This window comes from Cetorhinus maximus, chromosome 4, assembly GCF_964194155.1.
Source record: "Cetorhinus maximus chromosome 4, sCetMax3.hap1.1, whole genome shotgun sequence".
Taxonomy (NCBI): Eukaryota; Metazoa; Chordata; class Chondrichthyes; order Lamniformes; family Cetorhinidae; genus Cetorhinus; species Cetorhinus maximus.
In genome coordinates, this window is record NC_135882.1 from 21,845,211 (window position 1) to 21,866,048 (window position 20,838).

General features: G+C 44.8%; 1 protein-coding gene across 3 annotated transcripts in view; it reads left to right on the top strand.

The window, feature by feature from the left end:
- Positions 1–20,838, top strand: part of LOC144679543 (coiled-coil domain-containing protein 102A-like) — a 632,296-nt gene that overhangs the window by 265,953 nt on the left and 345,505 nt on the right. For all 3 annotated transcript variants that reach the window (XM_078540034.1, XM_078540037.1, XM_078540035.1), the window contains one exon: positions 10,867–11,076. In XM_078540034.1, coding sequence (XP_078396160.1) covers positions 10,867–11,076 — 210 coding nt within the window. The remainder of the gene's footprint in view (positions 1–10,866; positions 11,077–20,838) is intronic.

Here is a 20,838-nt window from a genome sequence, read left to right on the forward strand (position 1 = left end):
GCTGTTCAGACTGTTTGAACGCGTTGGGAGGAAGGGAGGTGAGCCTCGGAGTTCAGCCTCAGCCTTTCTTCAACATTCATAAATAGTCACTTTACAATAGTAGTCATCAGATAATTGGCTTTAAAATATATAATTACATATAAAATTAAAATGTGAATAAAACCTTGGGGTATATTCACCAATCCCACTTTCCCAGCTGGTGGCTGTATGTGAGAAAGCACCTTCCTTGCTATAATGTGACTGAGGAGCAATTTTTTAAAGGCCTTGCTCAAGTTCCTGGAATGGTCCTTAAACTCCAACTCTTCAGGCTCAGAGGCTGGGTTGCTCCCATTGAGCCAAGGGCCAGGATTTCCCGTGCCCATTGGCGCCGGGCGTGTTTGGTGTTGTGAACGGACAATATGGCGGGTTGCGTTCTCCGCCATCGGACGTCGGGAATCCCATTGTATTACATCAACATATCATTATAAGGCCAGCCCACTGGACTAATTTCTCTTCCCCCCACCCCCCCGCTGCCGGATTGTCCTCCCACATTGGCGGGAAAGCACGCTGATGTGTTTCACAACAGCATATATAAGGCATGCACTTGGCGGGCTGCACTTCGCTCAGGACTTCAAGGTTTGTTTGCCTACCTTGCTTCGGTCAGCACTTGCAGTTATCAGTGCCAGGCTTCACAGACTGTACCACATCACTTTTACTAGGGGGTTCATGGGTTGGTCTTTACCTACCAGATCAGCCACATGCTGGTGGCTTTTCAATGGCTGCAGGGCAAGGTCTTGCTTGGGGAAGAGGAAGAAATGGCCTCAAGCAAGGTAAGAGGCTGCAGAACAAGGGCTGTGCTGGGGAAGGAGGGTAACCCAGGGTGTGTGTGGGGGCACATGTTGATCTGTGCAAGTGGCCTCAAGATGGTGAGGGCTGAGGAGGCCGTCTCCAGAGGAGATGAGGCCAGATGGAGATGTGGGGGTATGTGTGAGAGAGTTAGTGGTGATGCCCCTTGAGCTGGCAGTGAGTGAGATGCCAGTGAATGTGTAATGGGTTTGAGTGTGAGACTTTAAAGTGTTGAGATGGTTGCCATACCCTGGTTGCACAGATGAGATCATTCATCCTCTATCTGCATTGGATGGCCAGCCTCTTCTGTGCAGCATTGATACTGATCACCATGACATTACCTACCAAGCTGGAGTGGTAATGTAGCTGTCCCTCCTGTGGCTAGAGCGTGGGTTAGAGGACATCACAGTCGGCCTCCACGGCGTCAAAATGGTGCTCGAGGGCTGCAGTCTTCTTACCTTTCGGGACCATGTCTTCTTTGCAGCTGTCCTGGGCTGGAAGCACTGAGTGCGGCTGTACTTTAAATGTAATGCCTGGCATGATGAAGCGGCGAGGTGATGGCGTGGCAGGCAAATCGGAACCCGCCCACCATTGAAACGGCGTGTATCCTGGGAATGCATAATTAATACAGTGAGTTTGGGATGAAACGGTGTGAAAAGCTGCCATTGCAGCTGGTGGGTAAAACATCATTTTTCACATTTGCCACTGCACTTAGTGCAAATCTGGGACGGCTAACATTTATAAAAGTGAAAATCGAAAGCAGAAAAATATCATCTCTTTGAGAAAGAAGGACATTGATAGCTGTTTATGATGTTGTACTCCAGATGCAGAACTTCTTATGATATTGATTTTATATTATTGATATGATTATCGTTCTCCATGAGAATATTGATGATCCCTCAGCTCTGTAGGCATAGCTGATTTTTGATGAATATACTCTGAGCTGATATGATTATATTGGTATGACCTTTTAAAAATGGAGAAACTGTGAATGGTTCATGATAGAGTCTCTGCAGATGTATTTCATTGTATGTTGATGTTCACCATCCACCCCCCTCCCCTGTCATCACGATTTGAGTTGTTTCTACTCATTCATGGGATATGGACCTTGGTGGCCAGGACAGCATTTGTTGCCCAACACTGTAATTCAGTGGCTTATCAGTAGGGCAGAGGGGCAGTTAAGAGTCAATCAAGTTTCTGTGGGTTTGGACTCATATATAGAACAGACTGGGTAAAGGCAGCAGATTCCCTTCCCTAGAGGACATTAATGAACCAAATTGGTTTTATGATATTTTTTAGTTTCATCATCACCATTGCTGATCCTAGCTTTTTATTCCTAATTTACTTAATTACATTTAAATTCCCAGTTGCTGTGGTGAGATTTGAACTCACCTCTCTAGATCACAAGTTCAACAACAACAACTCTTATGTATATAGCATCTATAACCTAATGAAACATCCCAAGGTGCTTCACAGGAGCATTATAAAACAACATATGACACCAGGCCACATAAGGAGATATTAGGTCAGATGATCAAAAACATGGTCAAAGAAGTAGGTTTTATGGACTATCTTAAAGGAGATTAGTGACGTAGCGAGCCAATGAGGTGCTTGGAGGGAATTCCAGAGCTTGGAGCCTAGGTAACTGAAGGCACGGCCATGAGTGTTGGGACAATTGTGACTAAGAATGCACAAGAGCCCAGATTTAGGGGAATGCAGATATTGTGGAGGATTGTGGGGTTGGTGGATGTTACAGAGATAGGGAGGGGCAAGGTCATGGAGGGATTTGAAAACAAGGATGAGAATTTTAAAGTCAAGATGTTGCTTGACTGAGAGCCAATGTAAATCAGCAAGTACAGGAGTGATAGCTGAGTTTTGGATGACCTTAAACTTACTGAGGGTAGAATGTGGGAGTCCAGTCAGGAATGCTTTGGAATTGTTGAGTCTAGAGGTAATGAAAGCATGCATGAGGATTTCAGCAGCAGATGAGCTGAGACAGGGGTGAAGTCGGTGATATTCCTGAGCTGGTAATAGGTTGTCTTAGTGATGGCATGAATATGAGGTTGAAAGCTCATCTAAGGATAAAATGCGACTCCAAGGTTGCAAACAGACCGGCTTAATCTCAGACTGTTGCCAGGGAGAGGGATGGAGTTGGTAGCTAGGGAACGGTGTTTGGAACGGGGACTGAAAACAATGGCTTCAGTCTTCCCAATATTTAAGTGGAGGAAATTTCTGTTCATCCAGTGCTGGATGTTAGGTAAGCAGTTTGATAATTTAGTAACAGTGGAGAAGTCGAGAGAGGTGGAGTTGGGTGTTGTTGGAGTATGTGTGAACGCTAATGTTTTGCCTTTGGATTATATTGCTGCAGAGCAAGCATGCTGATGAGAAATAGAAGGGGGCCAAGGATAGATCCCTGGGGGATGCCAGAGGTAGAAGTCAGGGAGCAGGAAGAGAAGACATTGTAAGTGATTCCCTGGCTATGATTAGATAAGAATTGAAGCAGGTGAAAGCAGTCCCACCCAGCTAGGTGATAGTGGAGAGATGTTGGAGGATGGCGTGGTTAACTGTGTCAAAACTGCAGACAGGTCGAGAAGGATGAGGAGGGAAAGTTTACCTCTGCCACAGTCACACAGAGTGTCATTTGTGACTTTGATAAGGGTCGTTTCGATACTGTGGTGGGGCAGAAATCTGATTGGATGGATTCAAACATAGAGTTCTGCGAAAGATGAGTTTGTGTTTGGGAGGTGACAACACATTCATGGACTTTGGAGTAGAAAGGGAAATTGGTAGTTTGCAGGGACGGTGGAGTCAAGGGTTTTTTTTTAAAGAGAGGAGTAATGAAGGCAGATTTAAAGGTGAGAGGGACGACACCTGAAGAGAGAAGAACAATTTAAAATATTGACTAACATGGGGCCAGGAGGAGAAGTTGGGTGATCGGCAGCTTAGTGGGAACAGGATTAAGGGAACAGAGGGTGGATGTCATGGCCAAGGTGAGCTGGGAGAGTGCATGTGGGGAGATAGGAGAGAAACTAGAGAAGGATGTGAGTTCAGGGCTAGGGCAGGGAGGAGCGTTAAAGGAAGTTTGGTCAGGTGGGCTACTGGAAGGGAGGGACATGGCAGAGGCAGCTGATTGGATTGTCTCAATCTTAGTGACAAAGATGCCCATGAGCTCCTTGCATGGAAGTGAGGGTGAATGGGACAAGAGAGAGGGGCTTAAGAAGATGGTTTGCAGTAGAGAAAAGAAGCCAGGGGTTCTCCTTGCATTCCAAGATGATCCAGAATAGTGAGCAGTTTTTGCAGATGAGAGGAGGACTCATTAGTGTTTTATGTGATCCAGCTGGATCTGGCAGTGGATGGCTAAATCAGTTGTCCGCCATAACCTTTCAAGTCTGCATCCCTTTGGCTTAAGGGAGTGGAGATGAGGACCGTACCTGGGAGAACAGGCAGGATGAGAGAGAATAATGGTTTTACTGGGGACAAGGACATCAGTGGTAGAGGTGAGGGTTCACCTGTTCAAGCCTCTGGATTATTAAAGGCCTGTCCACCATCTACCAGGCGCAAGTCAGGAGTGCGATGGAATACTCCCCACTTGGCCTGGATGAGTGCAGCTTCAACAACACTCAGGAAGCTCGACACCATCCAGGACAAAGCAGCCCGCTTGATTGGCACCACTTCCACAAACATTCACTCCCTCCACCACCGAAGCACAGTAGCAGCAGTGTGCACCATCTACAAGATGCACTGCAGAAACTCACCAAGCCTCCTTAGACAGCACCTTCCCATCCTCCGGCCATTACCATCTAGAAGGACTAGGGCAGCAGATAGATGGGAACACCACCACCTGAAGGTTCCCCTCCAAGTCACTCACCATCCTGACTTGGAAATATATTACCGTTCCTTCACTGTCGCTCGGTCAAAATCCTAGAACTCCCTCCCTAACAGCACTGTGGATGTACCTACACCACATGGACTACAGCGGTTCAAGAAGGCAACTTACCACCGCCTTCTCAAGGGCAACTAGGGATGGGCAATAAATGCTGGCCTAGCCAGAGATGCCCACATCCCAAGAATGAATTAAAAAAAAACTAGATTAACAATATATTCGCTCTGCTATTGTACAATCTGTATACATTTATGTCTCCATTCCAGTAGTCCAAACTAATGAAAAAACTCCATTCCAAACTAATGAAAAAAAAATGATTTTTTTTCAAGAAGTAATTATTTGTGATGTTGTTGAATTATGATGATGAATTTGGACTCAGTTTATTTGCAATAAAATAATCCTGTGGAAGTAACGACAACCACATCTGCTGGTGCAAAAGCCAATGATGAACCGATCTATCATTAAGTTGAGTTATTGCTTACTTGATTTTTGTCAAGTGTATTTTGAATTAATTATTATGAAACTATAATACAAACTTTTACATTAAAAGGAAGAATTAGTCGCAATGTAGCCTTTTCTCAAAGTCAATGGGTACAAACATGCTCTAGCAGGTTCATTTAACAAATATATATAATGTTGTTCCAGTTATTTCACAGAATGCCATGAATATATTTCAAATCATAGATTGGATGGTATGCTGCGCCCATCATTATACTTTTACTTTAGCGTTATTCTGGGCGAAAACATTCTTAAAGGGAAAGCTAGATAAATACACAAGGAAGAAAGGAATAGAGGGATAAATGATAGGCCAGAATTTTACGTTGATCAGGCAGGCACGCGCCCAGCCCCAACCCACGTGAGATTGCGCAAAATGATGTTGGGCATGTGTCCCAACGTCATTGCGCACGTGAGCAATATTGAGGTCGGCAGGTCCGCGCAGATGCCGGAGCCATGCCCGCCAACAATTAACGGGCGAATTGAGGCCATTAGAAACCCTACTGTCCATGATTTTACGTTGCCCGTGCGATTTCTTGGTCATCGCACGGGCAAAACGGGTAGGCGGGCAACCTATTTTTAACAAAACCTCATCCGAGGGCGGGATAAAATGTCCGGGGTGAAATCTAATAAGAAAAGACATCTGGGGACTGATGTTTTTTGAGTTCTGCTGTCAGGTGTTTGAATGTGCTGCATAGACACAGTTTGGTGCATTTTTTTCTTCTCATTTAATTTGTACAGGTCTGCAGTTCCCTGAGGCAGCTCCACAGCAGCTGATTGCCTTCAGGGAGCTCGCTAGAAGCACACACCCCCACCCTCACTTTTGTCAGTGCCCGCCCTCTTCCTGCCCCCTCTCGGCAGCTCTGAGGCTTTCTCAGTGTACGTTTCATGCTGGCTGGCCATTAATTGGCCAGCCAGTGTAAAATTGTGCTTGGGGGCTGATTGCAGCCGGAAGCGCCTTTCGCGTCTGCTTCTGAGCTCGCCAACTTGGTGCATCCGCCAAGTGTGAAATTCAGGCCATAGAAACAGAGGGAGGCATTTGGTCCATCATATCCCTGCTGGTTGAGAAAGAGTCATATCTTACCTTCCAGCTGTTTGCCCATTGCCCTGTGGTTTATGGCATCTTGATTGTTTATTCAGGTGTTTTTTTCAATGTATGAGAGAGTTCCAGACCCCCACCACCCCGACTCAAAAACTTACTCCTCATCTCCTCTCTACCCTCCCACTCAACTCTTATCCACCCTCTTACTCTCCCTAAGTCTCTCCCTCCAGGTAACTCCACCACCCACATTCTCGGCCACCTCTTTGACCTTGTCATCTCACGTAGCCTGGCTAGTCCCGTCGTATCAAACACAGATAAGGCCATCTCTGATCACTTCCTTGTATCACTGTTCACCCACATCCCCCTTCCACACCCCAACCTTACCCCCTTCTGTTTTTGCCCCTGGAAAAACTATCCCACAATTCACTTACAATTGCACTTTCAAATCCTAACGGTCTAGCCTTTGGGCCTCTTCATCACAACATTTTTGCTGCTACTGATTTACTCAACTGCACCCTCACCTCTACCTTTGATGTCCTCATCCCCAATAAAAGCATTATTTGCCCTCACCTTGGGCATTTCCCCTGGCATATCCCTCTTCTCTACGCCCTTAAGTCCAAATGGTGCAGTTTTGAAACACTATGGTGGACAGCTAGTTTAGCCATCCAGAGCAAGATCTGGCAGGACCACCTAAAGCACTATTGGGCCCTGCTCTCATCTGCTAAAACAAGGAGTATTCTGGAATGCAGATACCCCTCAGCTTCTTTTCTCTGTCTTCTTAAAGCCCCTCTCCCCAGACTCCATCACCCTCACCTCTAACAATAAGTACGAGGAGATCATTGACTTCTTTGTCACTAAGATTGAGACCATCTGATCAGCTGAAGAACTTAACTGAAGAGGTGAGGTGAGAGTGACTGCCCTTGACATCAAGGCAGTATTTGACCGAGTGTGGCATCAAGGAGCCCTAGCAAAATGAGTCAATGGGAATCAGAGGGAAAACTCTCCACTGGTTGGAGTCATACCTAGCACAAAGGAAGATGGTTGTTGGAAGTCAATTATCCCAGTCCCATGACATCACTGCAGGAGTTCCTAAAGGTAGTGCCCTGGGTCTAACCATCTTCAGCTTCTGCTTCATCATGACTTTCCCTTCATCGTAAGGTCAGAAGGGGATGTTCACTGATGATTGCACAATGTTCAGCATCATTCGAGACTCCTCAGACACTGAAGCAGTCCATATCCAAATGCAGCAAGACCTGGGCAACATTCAGGTTTGGGCTGATAAGTGGCTATAACATTCATGCCACACAAGTGTCAGGCAATGACCAACTCTAACAAGACAGAATCTAGCCATCTCCCCTTGACATTCAGTGGCATTAGCATTGCTGAATCCCTCACTATCATCATCCTGAAGGTTGCTATTTGCCAGAAACTGAACTGGACTAGCCATATAAATACTGTGGCTATAAAAGCAGGTCAGAGGCTCAGAATTGTGTGGCAAGTAACTCACCTCCTGTCTCCTCAAAGCCTGTCCACCGTCTACAAGGCACAAGTCAGAAGTGTGATGGAATACTCTCCACTTGCCTGGATGAATGTGGCTTCAACAACACTCAAGAAGCTTCACTCCATCCAGGACGAAGAAGCCCACTTGATTGGCACCCCATCCACCATCTTCAACATTCACTTCCTCCACCACTGATGCACATTGGCAGCCAATGTAAACTATCCCTCCTCACCCTTCTTCATCTGTCTGTGGCTTTGACATGGTTGACTACACCATCCTCCTGTCCAATGTTGTCCAGCTGGATGGGACTGCTCTCACCTGGTTCCATTCTTATCCATCCAATCCTAGCCAGAGTATCACTTACAATGGCTTCTCTTCCTGTTCCCCACCATTAAACCTGGTGTCCTCCAAGGATCTATCCTTTGTCCCCTCCTGGTCCTCATCCACATATTGCCCCTTGATGATGTCACCTGAAAGCACAGCATTAGTTTTCCCTTGTACACTGAGGACACCCAGTTCTATTTCACCAGTACATCTCTCGACACCTCCACTATTGCTAAATTATCAGATTTATCTGACATCCAGCACTGGATGAGCAAATATTTCCTCCACTCATGTATTGGGAAGACTGAAGCCATTGTTTTTGGTCCCCACTCCAAGCTCTGTTCTCTAGCTGCTGACTCTATTCCACTTTCTGGCAACAGTCTTGAGACCAGACCAGTCTGTTCACCACCTTGCTGTCATATTTAACCCCATATTTGTGCCACCACTAAGACCACCTATTTCCACCTCCATAACGTTGCCCAACTTCCTCCTTGTTTGGGCTTATCTTCTGCTGAAACCCTCATTCATGCCTTTTTTACCTCTAGACTTGACTATTACAATGCATTCCTAACTGGCCTCCAGCATTCTACCCACTGTAAACTTGAAGCTATCCAAAACTCAGCCGCCTGTGCCTTATCTTGCACCAAGTGCCATTCCCCTCTCACCCCTGTACTCACTGACCTACATTGGCTCCCGGTCAAGCAACGCCTTGATTTAAAAATTTGCATCCTTGTTTTCAAACCCCTCCATGGCCTCTTCTCCCCTCTGCCTCTGCAATCACAACCCTCCGAGATACCTGCGCTTCTCTAATTCTGGCCTCTTGAACATTCGTAATTTTAATTGCTCCACCATTGGTTGCCAGGCCTTCAGTTGCCTAGACCCTAAGCTCTGGAATTCCCTCCTTACACCTCTCCACTTTTCTACCTTGCTTCCTTCTTTTCCACTCTCACAAAGCCATTCATCACCTAGCCTAATATCTCCTCTGTGTCTCAGCATCATATTTGTTTTATAATAATCCTGTGAAGCACCTTGGGACACTAAAAGTGCTATATTAATATTAGTTGCTGTTGTGGTTCTAATCCTGTACCAATTATTTTAAACCTATGGCCCCCCTGGTTATTAACCCCTCTGTTATGGTAAATAAGGGAAGTAGACCCATTCTGTTCACTTCATCTAGGCTACTCAAATTTGTATATCTCAATTAAATCATCCTGTAGCCTCCTCCGCTCCAAAGAAAACAACCCCAGCCCATCCAATCTTTCCTAATTGCTAAAATTCTCCATTCCTGGCAACATATTTATAAATCTCCTGTGTACCTTCTCTAGTGTGATCAAGTTTTTCCTGTAATGAATAGACCAGAATTGTATGCACTACCCCAGCAGGAGTCTACTTAGTGTTTTATACAGTTCTAGCATTACCCCCCTGCTCTTATAGTCTAAGTCTCAGTTAATAAAGTAAAGTATCTTGTATGCCTTCCTAACCACCTTACCTGCTTGACCTGCTACCTTCAGGGACCTGTGAACATGCACTCCAAGACCCTTCTGTTCCTCTAATTCTTCAGCATCCTAGCATTTATTGTGTATTCCCTTGCCTTGTTTGCTCTCTCCAATTACAAAAGCCTTGCTAAAATCCATGTTGATAGAGTTAGATGGGCCACAGGAAGCTTGCATGGAGCATGATCACTGGCATGGACCAGTTGGGCTGAATGGCCTGTTTCTGTACTGTAAACTGTATGTAAAAATTCTAAAGTTGGCCTAAATTGTGTCAATAAGTCCTTGCAGAGATGTAGGGGTGGATTTTAACCCCACAAAATGGGTCGATTGTGGCTGGTTCTGATGTTAAAACTTAAGAAATCTCAAATGCAATCCCAACCCGATGACTTCTGGGTTTATTAGAAGTGGAACAAGGGCCAGGCAGCCAATCAACTCCCAGGAGGCAGGTTGCCAAGTTAAATCTTTGAATGAAGTTAGGAGCCTCAGATTTAACCTCCTTTACAGGTTTAACAGTGACCAGCCAGGTTTCCTGAGTCATGAGAAGCTTGACAGCTGAAAGGAGGCGAATACAGCCTCGGGAAGAAGGTAAATGCCTTTACAGCACTGCTTGGGGGCTGGGTGAGAAGGAGTCCTTTGCCCCAATTCAGACTCTAGCCCACACAAAGGCTCCCATAGTCGAGAATCAAACCACTCGCTTTAAGAAATTCAGTTCCCAGGAAAAATCTTTAAGAAAGCTATTAAGGCTGTTAAGGTCAATCAGGAATGGCACGCCCTCCAGTGTGTTCAAAGGCAATTTGAGGAAAGGTTGCAGAGGAAGTAGCTGTGACTGAGAAAATATATACTGAAAAGTAGTCCCTGGTACTATTTTGTTCGTTGTTGCACTTAAAGACACCCTTCCTTAGTTGAAGAAACCCCACTTGTTGTAAAGGTTAAGTGTTGGTTTGTGTGTCTAATTGATCACTGTGCTCTTAGACTACTTCGGCCTGTCACAACGTGGAATGAGCTCAGGATCAAGCTTGGCAATTATCTGCATGGTTAGTAACCTGCTGACCATCACTGTCTAGAGTTATACATAAAAAATGAACACTGGGTGAGATACCAGAGCTGCTCGCATTCGTTGAGGATTACCTCAGAAATAGTTGGTGTCTTCAAGAGAGGTGGGGAGGGGAAAAATTGGACAGAAAAAGCAAGTAAACGTCAACTTATAGCTGAGGAATAAGAGCCATGTCTGTTGACAGCTTAATTTCTTAGCTTTCTTAGTGTTCTGATTATTGACTAACTGTTAGATTCCTCTTATTTGCAGTTGGAGAGGCTTCAGGCTGAAAACACTGCTGAATGGGGGAAAAGAGAACGGTTAGAAACAGAGAAACTTGGGCTGGAAAGGGACAACAAAAAGTTAAAAGCCCAGATTGAAGAGCTGGAGAAGCTGCAGGCAAAAAGGAGTCAACACAACACAAACATTATCGACTCAGACTTCAAGGCAATGCAGTGTGAGCTATTTGAGAAAAATAAGGTAAGGATGGCATGGTTCATGTGGACAGTAAACTTCAGATGGTGGCATTAAACATGGCAGAATTTGTAATATATGGGTCAGCAAGTGAAGGGGAGAAAATGTATTCAACCAGCAAGCCTGGAAATTATCATGATTTGCTAAAAGACTGCATATGAGGGGTAATATGATTGCACTTATAGCATCAATATTGCACATTCAGCTAGAAGACTATTATGTCCATTTCATGGAAATTTCAAGTATTTCTGTTGGGTAAGATCCTGTTGCATCAGGAACTGCATACAGAACAAAGGAATAAAACCAGAATGAAGCTGCCCAGGTATGAATCCAGAATGTCTGCCTAAGTAATATCTATATTTATAGCAATCTGTACATCTGCTGGAAACATGTTGCACCACCCGCTGAACATCTTGACAGCTCCGGTTGTTTCTCTGAGGGCCAGTTGTAATACTTTCTGCAAGTGCATTATAAGATGATCATGTGTAGTTCATACCTGGTAGAAGCTAAACATTGACTTGAGTTTCCTACAGCATTACTTTGTTTCCAACATCTAATGCAGATAGATCAACCATTAAATGACATGTTGCTTGTAAAAGTAGAAGGTATCACCTGCTAAAGAGTGTAGCATTTCGTATACATGCAAGACAGGTGAAGTGTTGGCTTTTAGTTTATGCAATGTGTTCTGTAGTCATTGAGTATCGCTACTACTATCATACTTGACAAATCTATTAGAGTTTATTGAGGATGTAACTAGTGGGTTAGATAAAGGGGAACCAGCTGATATGTTATGCTTGTATTTCCAAAAGGCTTTTGATAAGATGCCACACTAAAGATTAACACTCAAGCCAAGGGCTGCAAAGAGATAAAGACAGGTTAATTGAGACAGCAAGATGGTGGATGGCATATGATGTGGCTAATTGTGAGGTTATTCCTTTTGTAATAAGAATAGAAAAGCTGAATATTGTTTTTAAATGGTGCGTCACATTTAGATGTTGCTGCCCAGACGGATTTGGGTGTACTCGTGCCAAAAAGTTAGCATTCAGGTAGGTATAGCAGACAATTCGGAAGGCTAATGGCATGTGGGCTTTTATTGCAAGGAGACTAAAGTACAAGAACAAGGAAGTCTTGCTACAATTGTATAGGGCTTTTGTGAGACCACACCTGAGGCAGAATTTTGCCCTTGGTGGGTGGGCTTGGCGGAGCGGGCAGGGGCGGTCGGGAAGCTGACCGCCACCCGTGATCGGCACCGCATTGTGATTTCACGTGAGCGGCAGCGCTGAGCGCTGCCTGTGCAGGCGGGGGGAGGAGGGTGAGTGGGCTGAGCGCAAACTTCGCACATGCTCGCGAGTGAGCGCTGTATAATCCCCTGAGGCACAGAGCTGCCTCAGGGAGATGAAAGGGTATCAAAAATAATAATTAAAAAGAATAAAAATGTGATAAAATATGTCCCCGTCCACATGACTGTCACATGAGCAGGGACATGTTATTAATGAAAATTTAAAGTTTTTATTTTATTTTTATTTGCTTTTGGAAACTTCATCCTGCTCATGGATGAGGTTTCCAAAAAAATGCAAAGGCCGCTTGGCCTTTTTGCCTGCCCATCAACCATCAGATTGGATGGGCAGTGAAAACTTTACGTTAATTGATAACTTAATGGCCTTAACAGGCCTTTAAATTGTCGGCGGGCGTGCTGCCGATTCCGGCGCGCGCCCGCCGACTGAACTATTGTGCGACTGCGCATTGACGTTGACACGCTCAGCTGACATCAACGCATGTCATTTCACGCTCAAGCAGGTTGGCCGCGCACCCGCTCCCGCTGAGCAAAAATTTCTGCCCCTGGAATGCTGTACAATGTTTTGGTCTCCATATCTAAGGAGGGATATACTTGTCTTGGAAGTAATACGACGAAAGTTCACTAGATTGGTACCAGGGATGAGAGGGATGAGGTTGTCCTATAGTGAGACACTGAGTAAATTAAGCCTAAACTCTAGTTTAGAAGAATGAGAGGTGATCTCATTGAAACATACAAGGGGGAATGACAGAGTAGACACGGAGGTTGTTTGCTCTGGCTGGGGAATCTGCAGCCTCAGGTTAAGGGATCTATCATTTAGGACTGAGATGAGGAGAAAGCTCTTTCCTCACAGGCTTATGAATGTTTGGAGTTCTCTGTGCCAAAGAGTTTTGGGTGCTCTATCACTGAATATATTCAAGGCTGGTTCAGAAAGATATTTAATCTCTCTGCCAATCAAGATATATGGGGAGTGGGTGGGAAATTGGAATTCAGGCAAAAGATCAGCCATGATTGTATTCAATGGCAGAGCACGCTCGAAGCCTCATGGTCTACACTGCTCTTATTCCTTATGTGCTTATGTTCTTGCTTCACCTAAATCATGTTGCTCAATTTTTCTCCCTCTTGTTCCAATTTTGCACAACTCATATCCTGGCCTTGCATCAAATTAAGGTGTTGAATGCACCAGAAGTGATCCTAGACCTCCTGCTGTCAAAAATAAATTACCACCAAGAATACTGAAACTGGAAACAAAATGATTAAAATCATATAAATGCGATTTACATTCTGGTTTAAATTCAAATTTTGGCTTGCTAGTTGTAGACACTCATTATCATGCTAAAGAACCTTCGAAACTAAGCTACTGATCAATGCATGGAGAAAGAAGTTTCTGTCTGCCCACTATATGGATGCAAATTCTTTGTTATAGGGACACCTATCACTTTCCTATGCCAAGCCAACCTAAGTACAGGTTGGTAGGAGCCCAGGTTCAAAGATCTTCAGTTGTGTTTGGGCTATTTCTAGATTTTAATCAGCTGAATTCGCACTGCAGATTACTTGTGCGTACAAACCATGCAAACCAACTTTCCTACTGCTGAAGCCTATATGGTGTTGGTGCATTTCAGTGCACTTAAGGAGTCTGAATTGCTGTGGCAATATATATTTCTAAATGCATGGTGTAGTCTGGAGCTATGGATAGTGATGGTAGAGGCTCCAACTTTCTTTCCATCACATGGCTGACCAGGAATCTCTCCTGCTCTTACCACCTGCCATTGGCATATGTTGGTAAGATTTGCAGGTTGATACTCAAGCTATTTGGCCACGTTATGAATACACTTTCCATGGTTATCAAGTCCTGGGGTGAGATTTGAACCCACAGCTTCTGGCCCAGAGGCAGGGACACTACCTGCCACAAGAGGTCCTTGAAGCATGTATAACAAATTCAGAAATACAATGCACCATCTAAAGCAAAATAAAGTTGTGGGCCAGGAAGCAACACACACCTTGTTTCACTGTGTACCAAAACTCCCTTTGCACATCCCACAAAACAACAGCCATTGCCATTCCCCATTGGAAAAAAAGTTATGGTATCTGGCTTTTGCAGCCTTTCCAATTCCCTGTACAGTCAGGAGCAGTATTCCTTGCCCTTTTCCACTCTCTGTGGCCCTAGGAACTGACCTCCATGTCTCCTGCTACAGATAAGGTCTGCAAGGATTGTCATTGCCTGGTGTAAATTAGAGTTTTTTTTATTCATCCATGGGATGTGGGATTCGCTGGCTGGGCCAGCATTTATTGCTGATCCCTAGTTGTCCTTGAGAAGGTGGTGGTGAGCTACCTTCTTGAATCGCTGCAGTCCATGTGGTGTAGGTGCACCCACAGTGCTGTTAGGAAGGAAATTCCAGGATTTTGACCCAGCGACAGTGAAGGAACGATATATTTCCAAGCCAAGATGGTGAGTGACTTGGAGGGGAACTTGCAGGTGGTGGTGTTCCCATGTATCTGCTACCCTTGTCCTTCTAGATGGTAGTAGTCATGGGTTTGGAAGGTGCTGTCAAAGGAGCCTTGGTGAATTCCTGCAGTGCACCTTGTAGATGGTACACGCTCCTGCTACTGTGCGTTGGTGGTGGAGGCAGTGAATGTTTGTGGATGTAGTGCCAATCAAACGGGCTGCTTTGTCCTGGACGGTGTCAAGCTTCTTGAGTGTTGTGGTAGCTGCACTCATCCATCCACGTGGGGAGTATTCCATCACACTCCTGACTTGTGCCTTGTAGATGGTGGACAGGCTTTGGGGAGTCAGGAGGTGAGTTACTCATCGCACAGTTCCTACCCTCTGACCTGGTCTTGTAGCCATAGTATTTATATGGTTAGTCCAGTTCAGTTTCTGATCAATGATAATCCTCAGGATGTTGTTAGTAGGGGATTTAGTGATGGGAATGCCACTGAACATCAAGGGGCGATGGTCAGATTCTCTCTTGTTCGAGATGGTCATTGCCTGGCACTTGTGTGGCACGAATGTTACTTGCCACTTGTCAGCCCAGGCTTGGAAACACCTGAGCGAACAGGGCAAGCAATATATCTCCTTAACCAATCAGATTGAAGGATTGTGAAATAAACAGGAAAGACTGAAAGGAAAATATAAATTAGAGTAGGTGAATTCATTGCCAAATTGGTTACTGGAAGAGAAATGGAGAAGCAAAGAAAGATTGGATTAAGAGAGAGAAAAAAGACAGACAGAAAAAGTAAAGAAAAAAAGTTTAAAAGTTAAAATTTTACTTCTCGAATTTCTAGCAATAATTAATACCTGAAAGAATAAAACTCCGCCTTTGTAAAAATTAATTTTCAACCCCAGAGAGGTTGATTAGCAGTAATTAACAATTGTTACACTGTTAAAAGGATACTTGTCCATATATTGACAAGACTTAATTTTCTATAATGAGTTTAGTTCGTATTTACTGTGGAAATACGGCAACCTCATGCCATTAAATGCATGTCGGGTGAACCAGGACAAAATGTCACTTCAGTGAAGCTAACGGCAGAGCAACTCCCAACAGCAACTTTTAGGTGTTGGCATTTAACAATGTATGTATCTGCCCCTCACCTGAAGTTGCTGTGCCATTTATGCATTACCGATGGTTCATGCCATTTGCCTCACTGTTATCTTGACAGCAAAATTATAGCTATAATCTCACTTTCAGCACCTTTGTCACAGAGCTTTGTGGGCTGGAAGTGCCAAAGATGAAAATTTATCCTCCTGTGCTGCACAACAAAAGAAAAGGTTAACAAAAATCTTTGCTATTTAAGCAAAATCTGTACTTGTGCTGATGCAGTCTTCATTTTTAAAAAAAAGATAGGTTTAATTTATGATTCATCCACCAGTCCCTCCATAGCAGATAAAGTGGGTAAGTAGGAGGGGAGATCACAGCACAAGAGGGAGAGCCAACTACAGGAGTGCTTGTGGCCACACAACCCATTTTAAAGAAAACAGTTGGATTCAGATACCAAGTACAGGTGTCCACTTTCTTCCCCTAACTTCAAATGATCCGGACCAGAATGGTTTGAAACTGTGAATGAATAATTAGAAACAGAGCGAGTACTCCACCTTTGAAAGCCAGTTCAGTAGACTGTATTGGTCTGTGTGATTTTGATGACAGCTCCACATAAAATGGTACTGGTTAAATGCTGATTAGGCCATGACCTTTTTCTCAGACATGGCAAAAGCGGTAGCTGATCAATAGTAACTTGAGTAGAAAATTGCCTACTAAAACCCCTATCTAATATTGCTGCTGATTCTAGAACATTGTGTTATGGGTAACATTAATTACTGGCTGATCAATATAAGTGGAATAAATTATTTAAGTGAATGCACCGCAAAATATTTTCCCTTTCAAATTCTGAGAGAAAATTGTCAGCGTTTGCATTCATGTGTAAACCAATGACTATTAAAACACCTATTCGGTTATTCAGGGTTTTTTTTCCTTTTTAAATCAATATAACCTCCCTACAGGTAATACAATGAGCTCTTATCCCATATATTATACTATCCAATATCTTTATCACATTTTCCCCTTAATGAGACTGGGAGGGTTAGATAATACTATACAGAATTGAGGTTATCAATCCTTTAACAGCGACGGAAATACTGCTTTTAAAATCAATTTGGCGTTAATTGTTTTCTTCTTTTTGGTCTCCCCAGAAGACATAGTCCACCCCTGGTCAAACAATCTGGTCTTAGGTCCTGGCAATGGCATGTGACGATTGACTGGTAGTATTCATTATGCATGCTAACCTGGAAAACTAGCTAAACATGGCCAATGACTTCAAAATGACTGACAAAACCACCTCAAGAATGGTCCTAATTATAATTATTTGACATATGAAAACAAGTAACTATGCAGGTTTTGTCACTGAAGCTGCAGGTCTAGACAAAGTTCTTTTACTATATTAGAGGAAAACAGAATCTATGGACCAGATTTTGCTGCCCTGACGAGGGGCAAACCCACATCAGGCAGGGCAAAAAGAGGCAAGGGTGACATGATTCCAGGATTCCTGACCCCATTCCTGTCCTATTATATTCAGAGACTCAGGATAAGGGTGTGGGTTGCAACCCCTCACTCAGTAATCCCAACGTCAGTGGCTCCAAGGAGTTGGATGGCTTGGGAAGGCTTCTAAAGTTCACTCTAGGTCCGAGGGGTCATGAACTATGTGGGAAGTCTGTTCTGGAATTGGGAACCTTTTGACAGGTAAGTTTAAAAGTAGTTGCCAACTTCACATGCCGTAATTAGATGCTGAATGATAATTTAAGTATGTTTTTGATGCAGTGATTGATGGTAAAGCTTTGTTCTTAAATGGTAAGTAACCATTAAATTGATCAGCATTGTCAAAGTGTTCAGATGCATTAGAATACTGTACCCATTGCACAACTGTGTCAACAAGACCTCCAGAGATGAATACATTAAAACCTTTGAAATAGCCTGAACAGATGGCTGAGATGTTAGTCAAAAAGCTCAGCCACCTGTTCAGCTATTTCAAAGGCTCAACAGATGGCTGGACTGTCAGTCAAAAAAAAGCACAGAGTCCAAGTGACATATTAAAACCTGAATCTCAATATTGTTCAATGCAGAAGAATACTTTAAGTGCTCTTCTACATCAGTCTTGAGATTCAGATATTGAGGTGGTTGCAGTTGACCTGAAGTGGAAGAGAGGGAAGCAGAGGCCATTGCTGGCCTGCAACGGCAGGCCTCCAAGAGGATTAGGTTAGTCAGCTGTTGGGCTCTCAGTAACTTTGGGGGCTGATTTGTGATGGTAGACTCTCAGCAAGGGACACACAGGGGCATTGGCGCTGGTGCAAAGGGGTGTAACCAGAGCAGGGTCCCAGAGGAGGTTGACTCCAAGTGCAGCACATGAGAGATGGAGAGATCTTCTGTATGGAGAAGGAGTGGCACAGAGGTGGCTGGGGGCGGTGGGGAGTGGTGCAGAGGGCCAGGCGCTGGCGGCACCCACTGCTGCAGCAGCAGGAACAGCAAAAGAACCAGGCTCCGGATTGTTTTCTGGAGTGCAGCTGCACCACTTTGGAGCATGCAAGGCTGGACTGAATGCAGAGCTGGCAGACTTCTTAAAATGGTGGCAGCACTTGCCCCTGCATCAGCTGATGCTGGGATCAGCACCTCGTGGCCTGCCTTGCACAAGCCATTAATTGGCTGACTGCAGCGCGATTGCAGTTGACCGGCCACGTTAGCCCCTTGTGGCGAAGACTGCACACACTAAATTCAGTCCTTGGTGTTCAACATTCACTGATGACGTGTATGAGGTAAGTGAGAGCATCGATCCTTCTGAATTCCCGAGCCCTTCCTGAACGAGAACCTCATGATGGGACAGCTGAGTTTACTTATTTTTTCCATATTGGAAATCACAACCCCATAACCACTTCAGTTTGTCTCCCCTAACCTGAAGCTGGTGACTAATGCTGACAAGTTTTATTCTGGGTGCCAGTAACTTTCTCATACCTCACACAAACATCTATTCTGGCCGGGGTTTTCTGGTCCCGCCCGCCGCAGGACTGGAAATTCCTGCCCGAAGTCAGCGGGCCTTTGGCTGGTCCGTCAAATTTTCCGTCCTGCCGCAATGATTCCTGCCATGGGCGGGACCGGAAAATCCCAGCCAGTCTGATTGTGTGATCCTAGACAATAAATGTTACCAGGCTATATAACAATGGGAGAACTTCACAGATAAGCTCACGCTGTTGTCCCTTCAAATCTGTACAATGTGCACTTCCCAGCAGTATCTTAGAATAAGAATCAGGAACAGAATGACTGGTTGATAGTTTATTTTTTTCCCTTGTCATCGGCCCGTGGATGAGGTTTCCCGAAAAATCGAAGGCTGCTTGGGCTCTTCACCTGCCCGTCAACCTTAAGGTTGGGCAGGCAGCGTTCTTAACAAGGTTAATTGCTTTTTTAGTGGCCTTAATAGGCCACTGACAGTTCGGCAGGTGCACGAAATGACATGTGATGATGTCGGGACGCACACCCGACGTCATTTAACGCGTCAGTGTGTCGGGCCAACCCCCACACACAGACGGCAATATTCTGCCCATAATCTACCATTATCTAAACAGAAATCATTATTTGTAGTGTTTGAGTTACTTTTGACCTGCTTTGTTGTAAGGAACATGGTTGGACTGTTGTAAAGATCACGGCCTGAATTTTCACGTCGGCGATTTGGGAGCGGAGCCCGCTCGCCGATGGGAAAATGACGCGGGATAGCACTGGAAAGGAGCCCTGGGCCAAGAGAACTGCCTGGCAACAACGTTTTAATTGGCACCTGACCAGGTGAGCAGGTTTTGTGTGAGAAGCAGAGCAGCTGAATAGCTCCTAGCCTGAAAGGAACAACACCTAAAACCTCTTTCTGTGTGTGGAAGATTCCAGTAATTCCACAATAATAGCTGGCTTTTTCTTCTCACATCTCTGTAACCTGCTCGCTCTCTCTGAAAACCCCTGTCATGAGGCAAAAGGGGAAAATCTCTGTTAGAGACATTGAAAGGCAAGTGCTCAACCAGTGAACTAAATACCAAAAGTCGTCAACAACAACTGAAAAGGATTTGGAAGACATCGATCAAAGTCAACCCATCAAATCCTGTACTGCGGAATTGGCGCTATTGAACTGTTTTATCCCACCCTTAAAATCCATGGGCTGAATTTTATGGGGGGGATGTTGATGGGCGGGCGTGTACGGATGTGCTTCCGATCGGCGCCCTCGATTGGTTCAATAAATGGCGGTGCCATTTTATGTGGGCGGGCCAATTAAGGCCCGCCCAGCGTGATGTCTCCAGGGAAGTGCTATGGGCTCCCTGTGCGGGTGGGGGGAAGCCCTAAAATCGAGAGTGCGCTCTTCCGCGCATGCGCACGAAAGAGCACACTCATCTCCCTGAGGCTAAGTGCTACCTCAGGGAGATCAGCTCTACATGTAAAAAAGATAAAAGTAGAAAAATAAAAGTTCCCTTACATGTCCCCTCATTTGACAATGTCACATGAGTTGGGACATGTCCATAATTTTTACGCAATCTTTATTAAAATTTTTTAAAGCCTACATGAAACCTCATTCCGCCCGTGGATGAGGTTTTATGTTTTTTTCTAGTTCCCGCCAGTGCTTCTGGCCTGTCCGCCAATCTTAAGGTTGGATGGTCAGGTCCTTTAATTGCTTAATTGATCCTGTCAATGGCCTCAATTGGCCATTGACAGGTCGGTGGGCGCGCAGCTGATTTTGCTGCGCTCCTGCCTTCCTGAAAATTTAAATTGGGCGCGGTGACGTCAGGAGTTCCCCCCAACACCACCGCACGTCATTTTATGCGTCGGTGAGCGGGCCTCACCCCAGCTCGCCGACTCATAAAATTCAGCCCAATGTATTTGTGTGTCTTGTATGTGTGTATAGGGATTTAAAAAGGGGGTACAGTTTAAGTTATAGTGTTAGTAATTAGCAGTTCA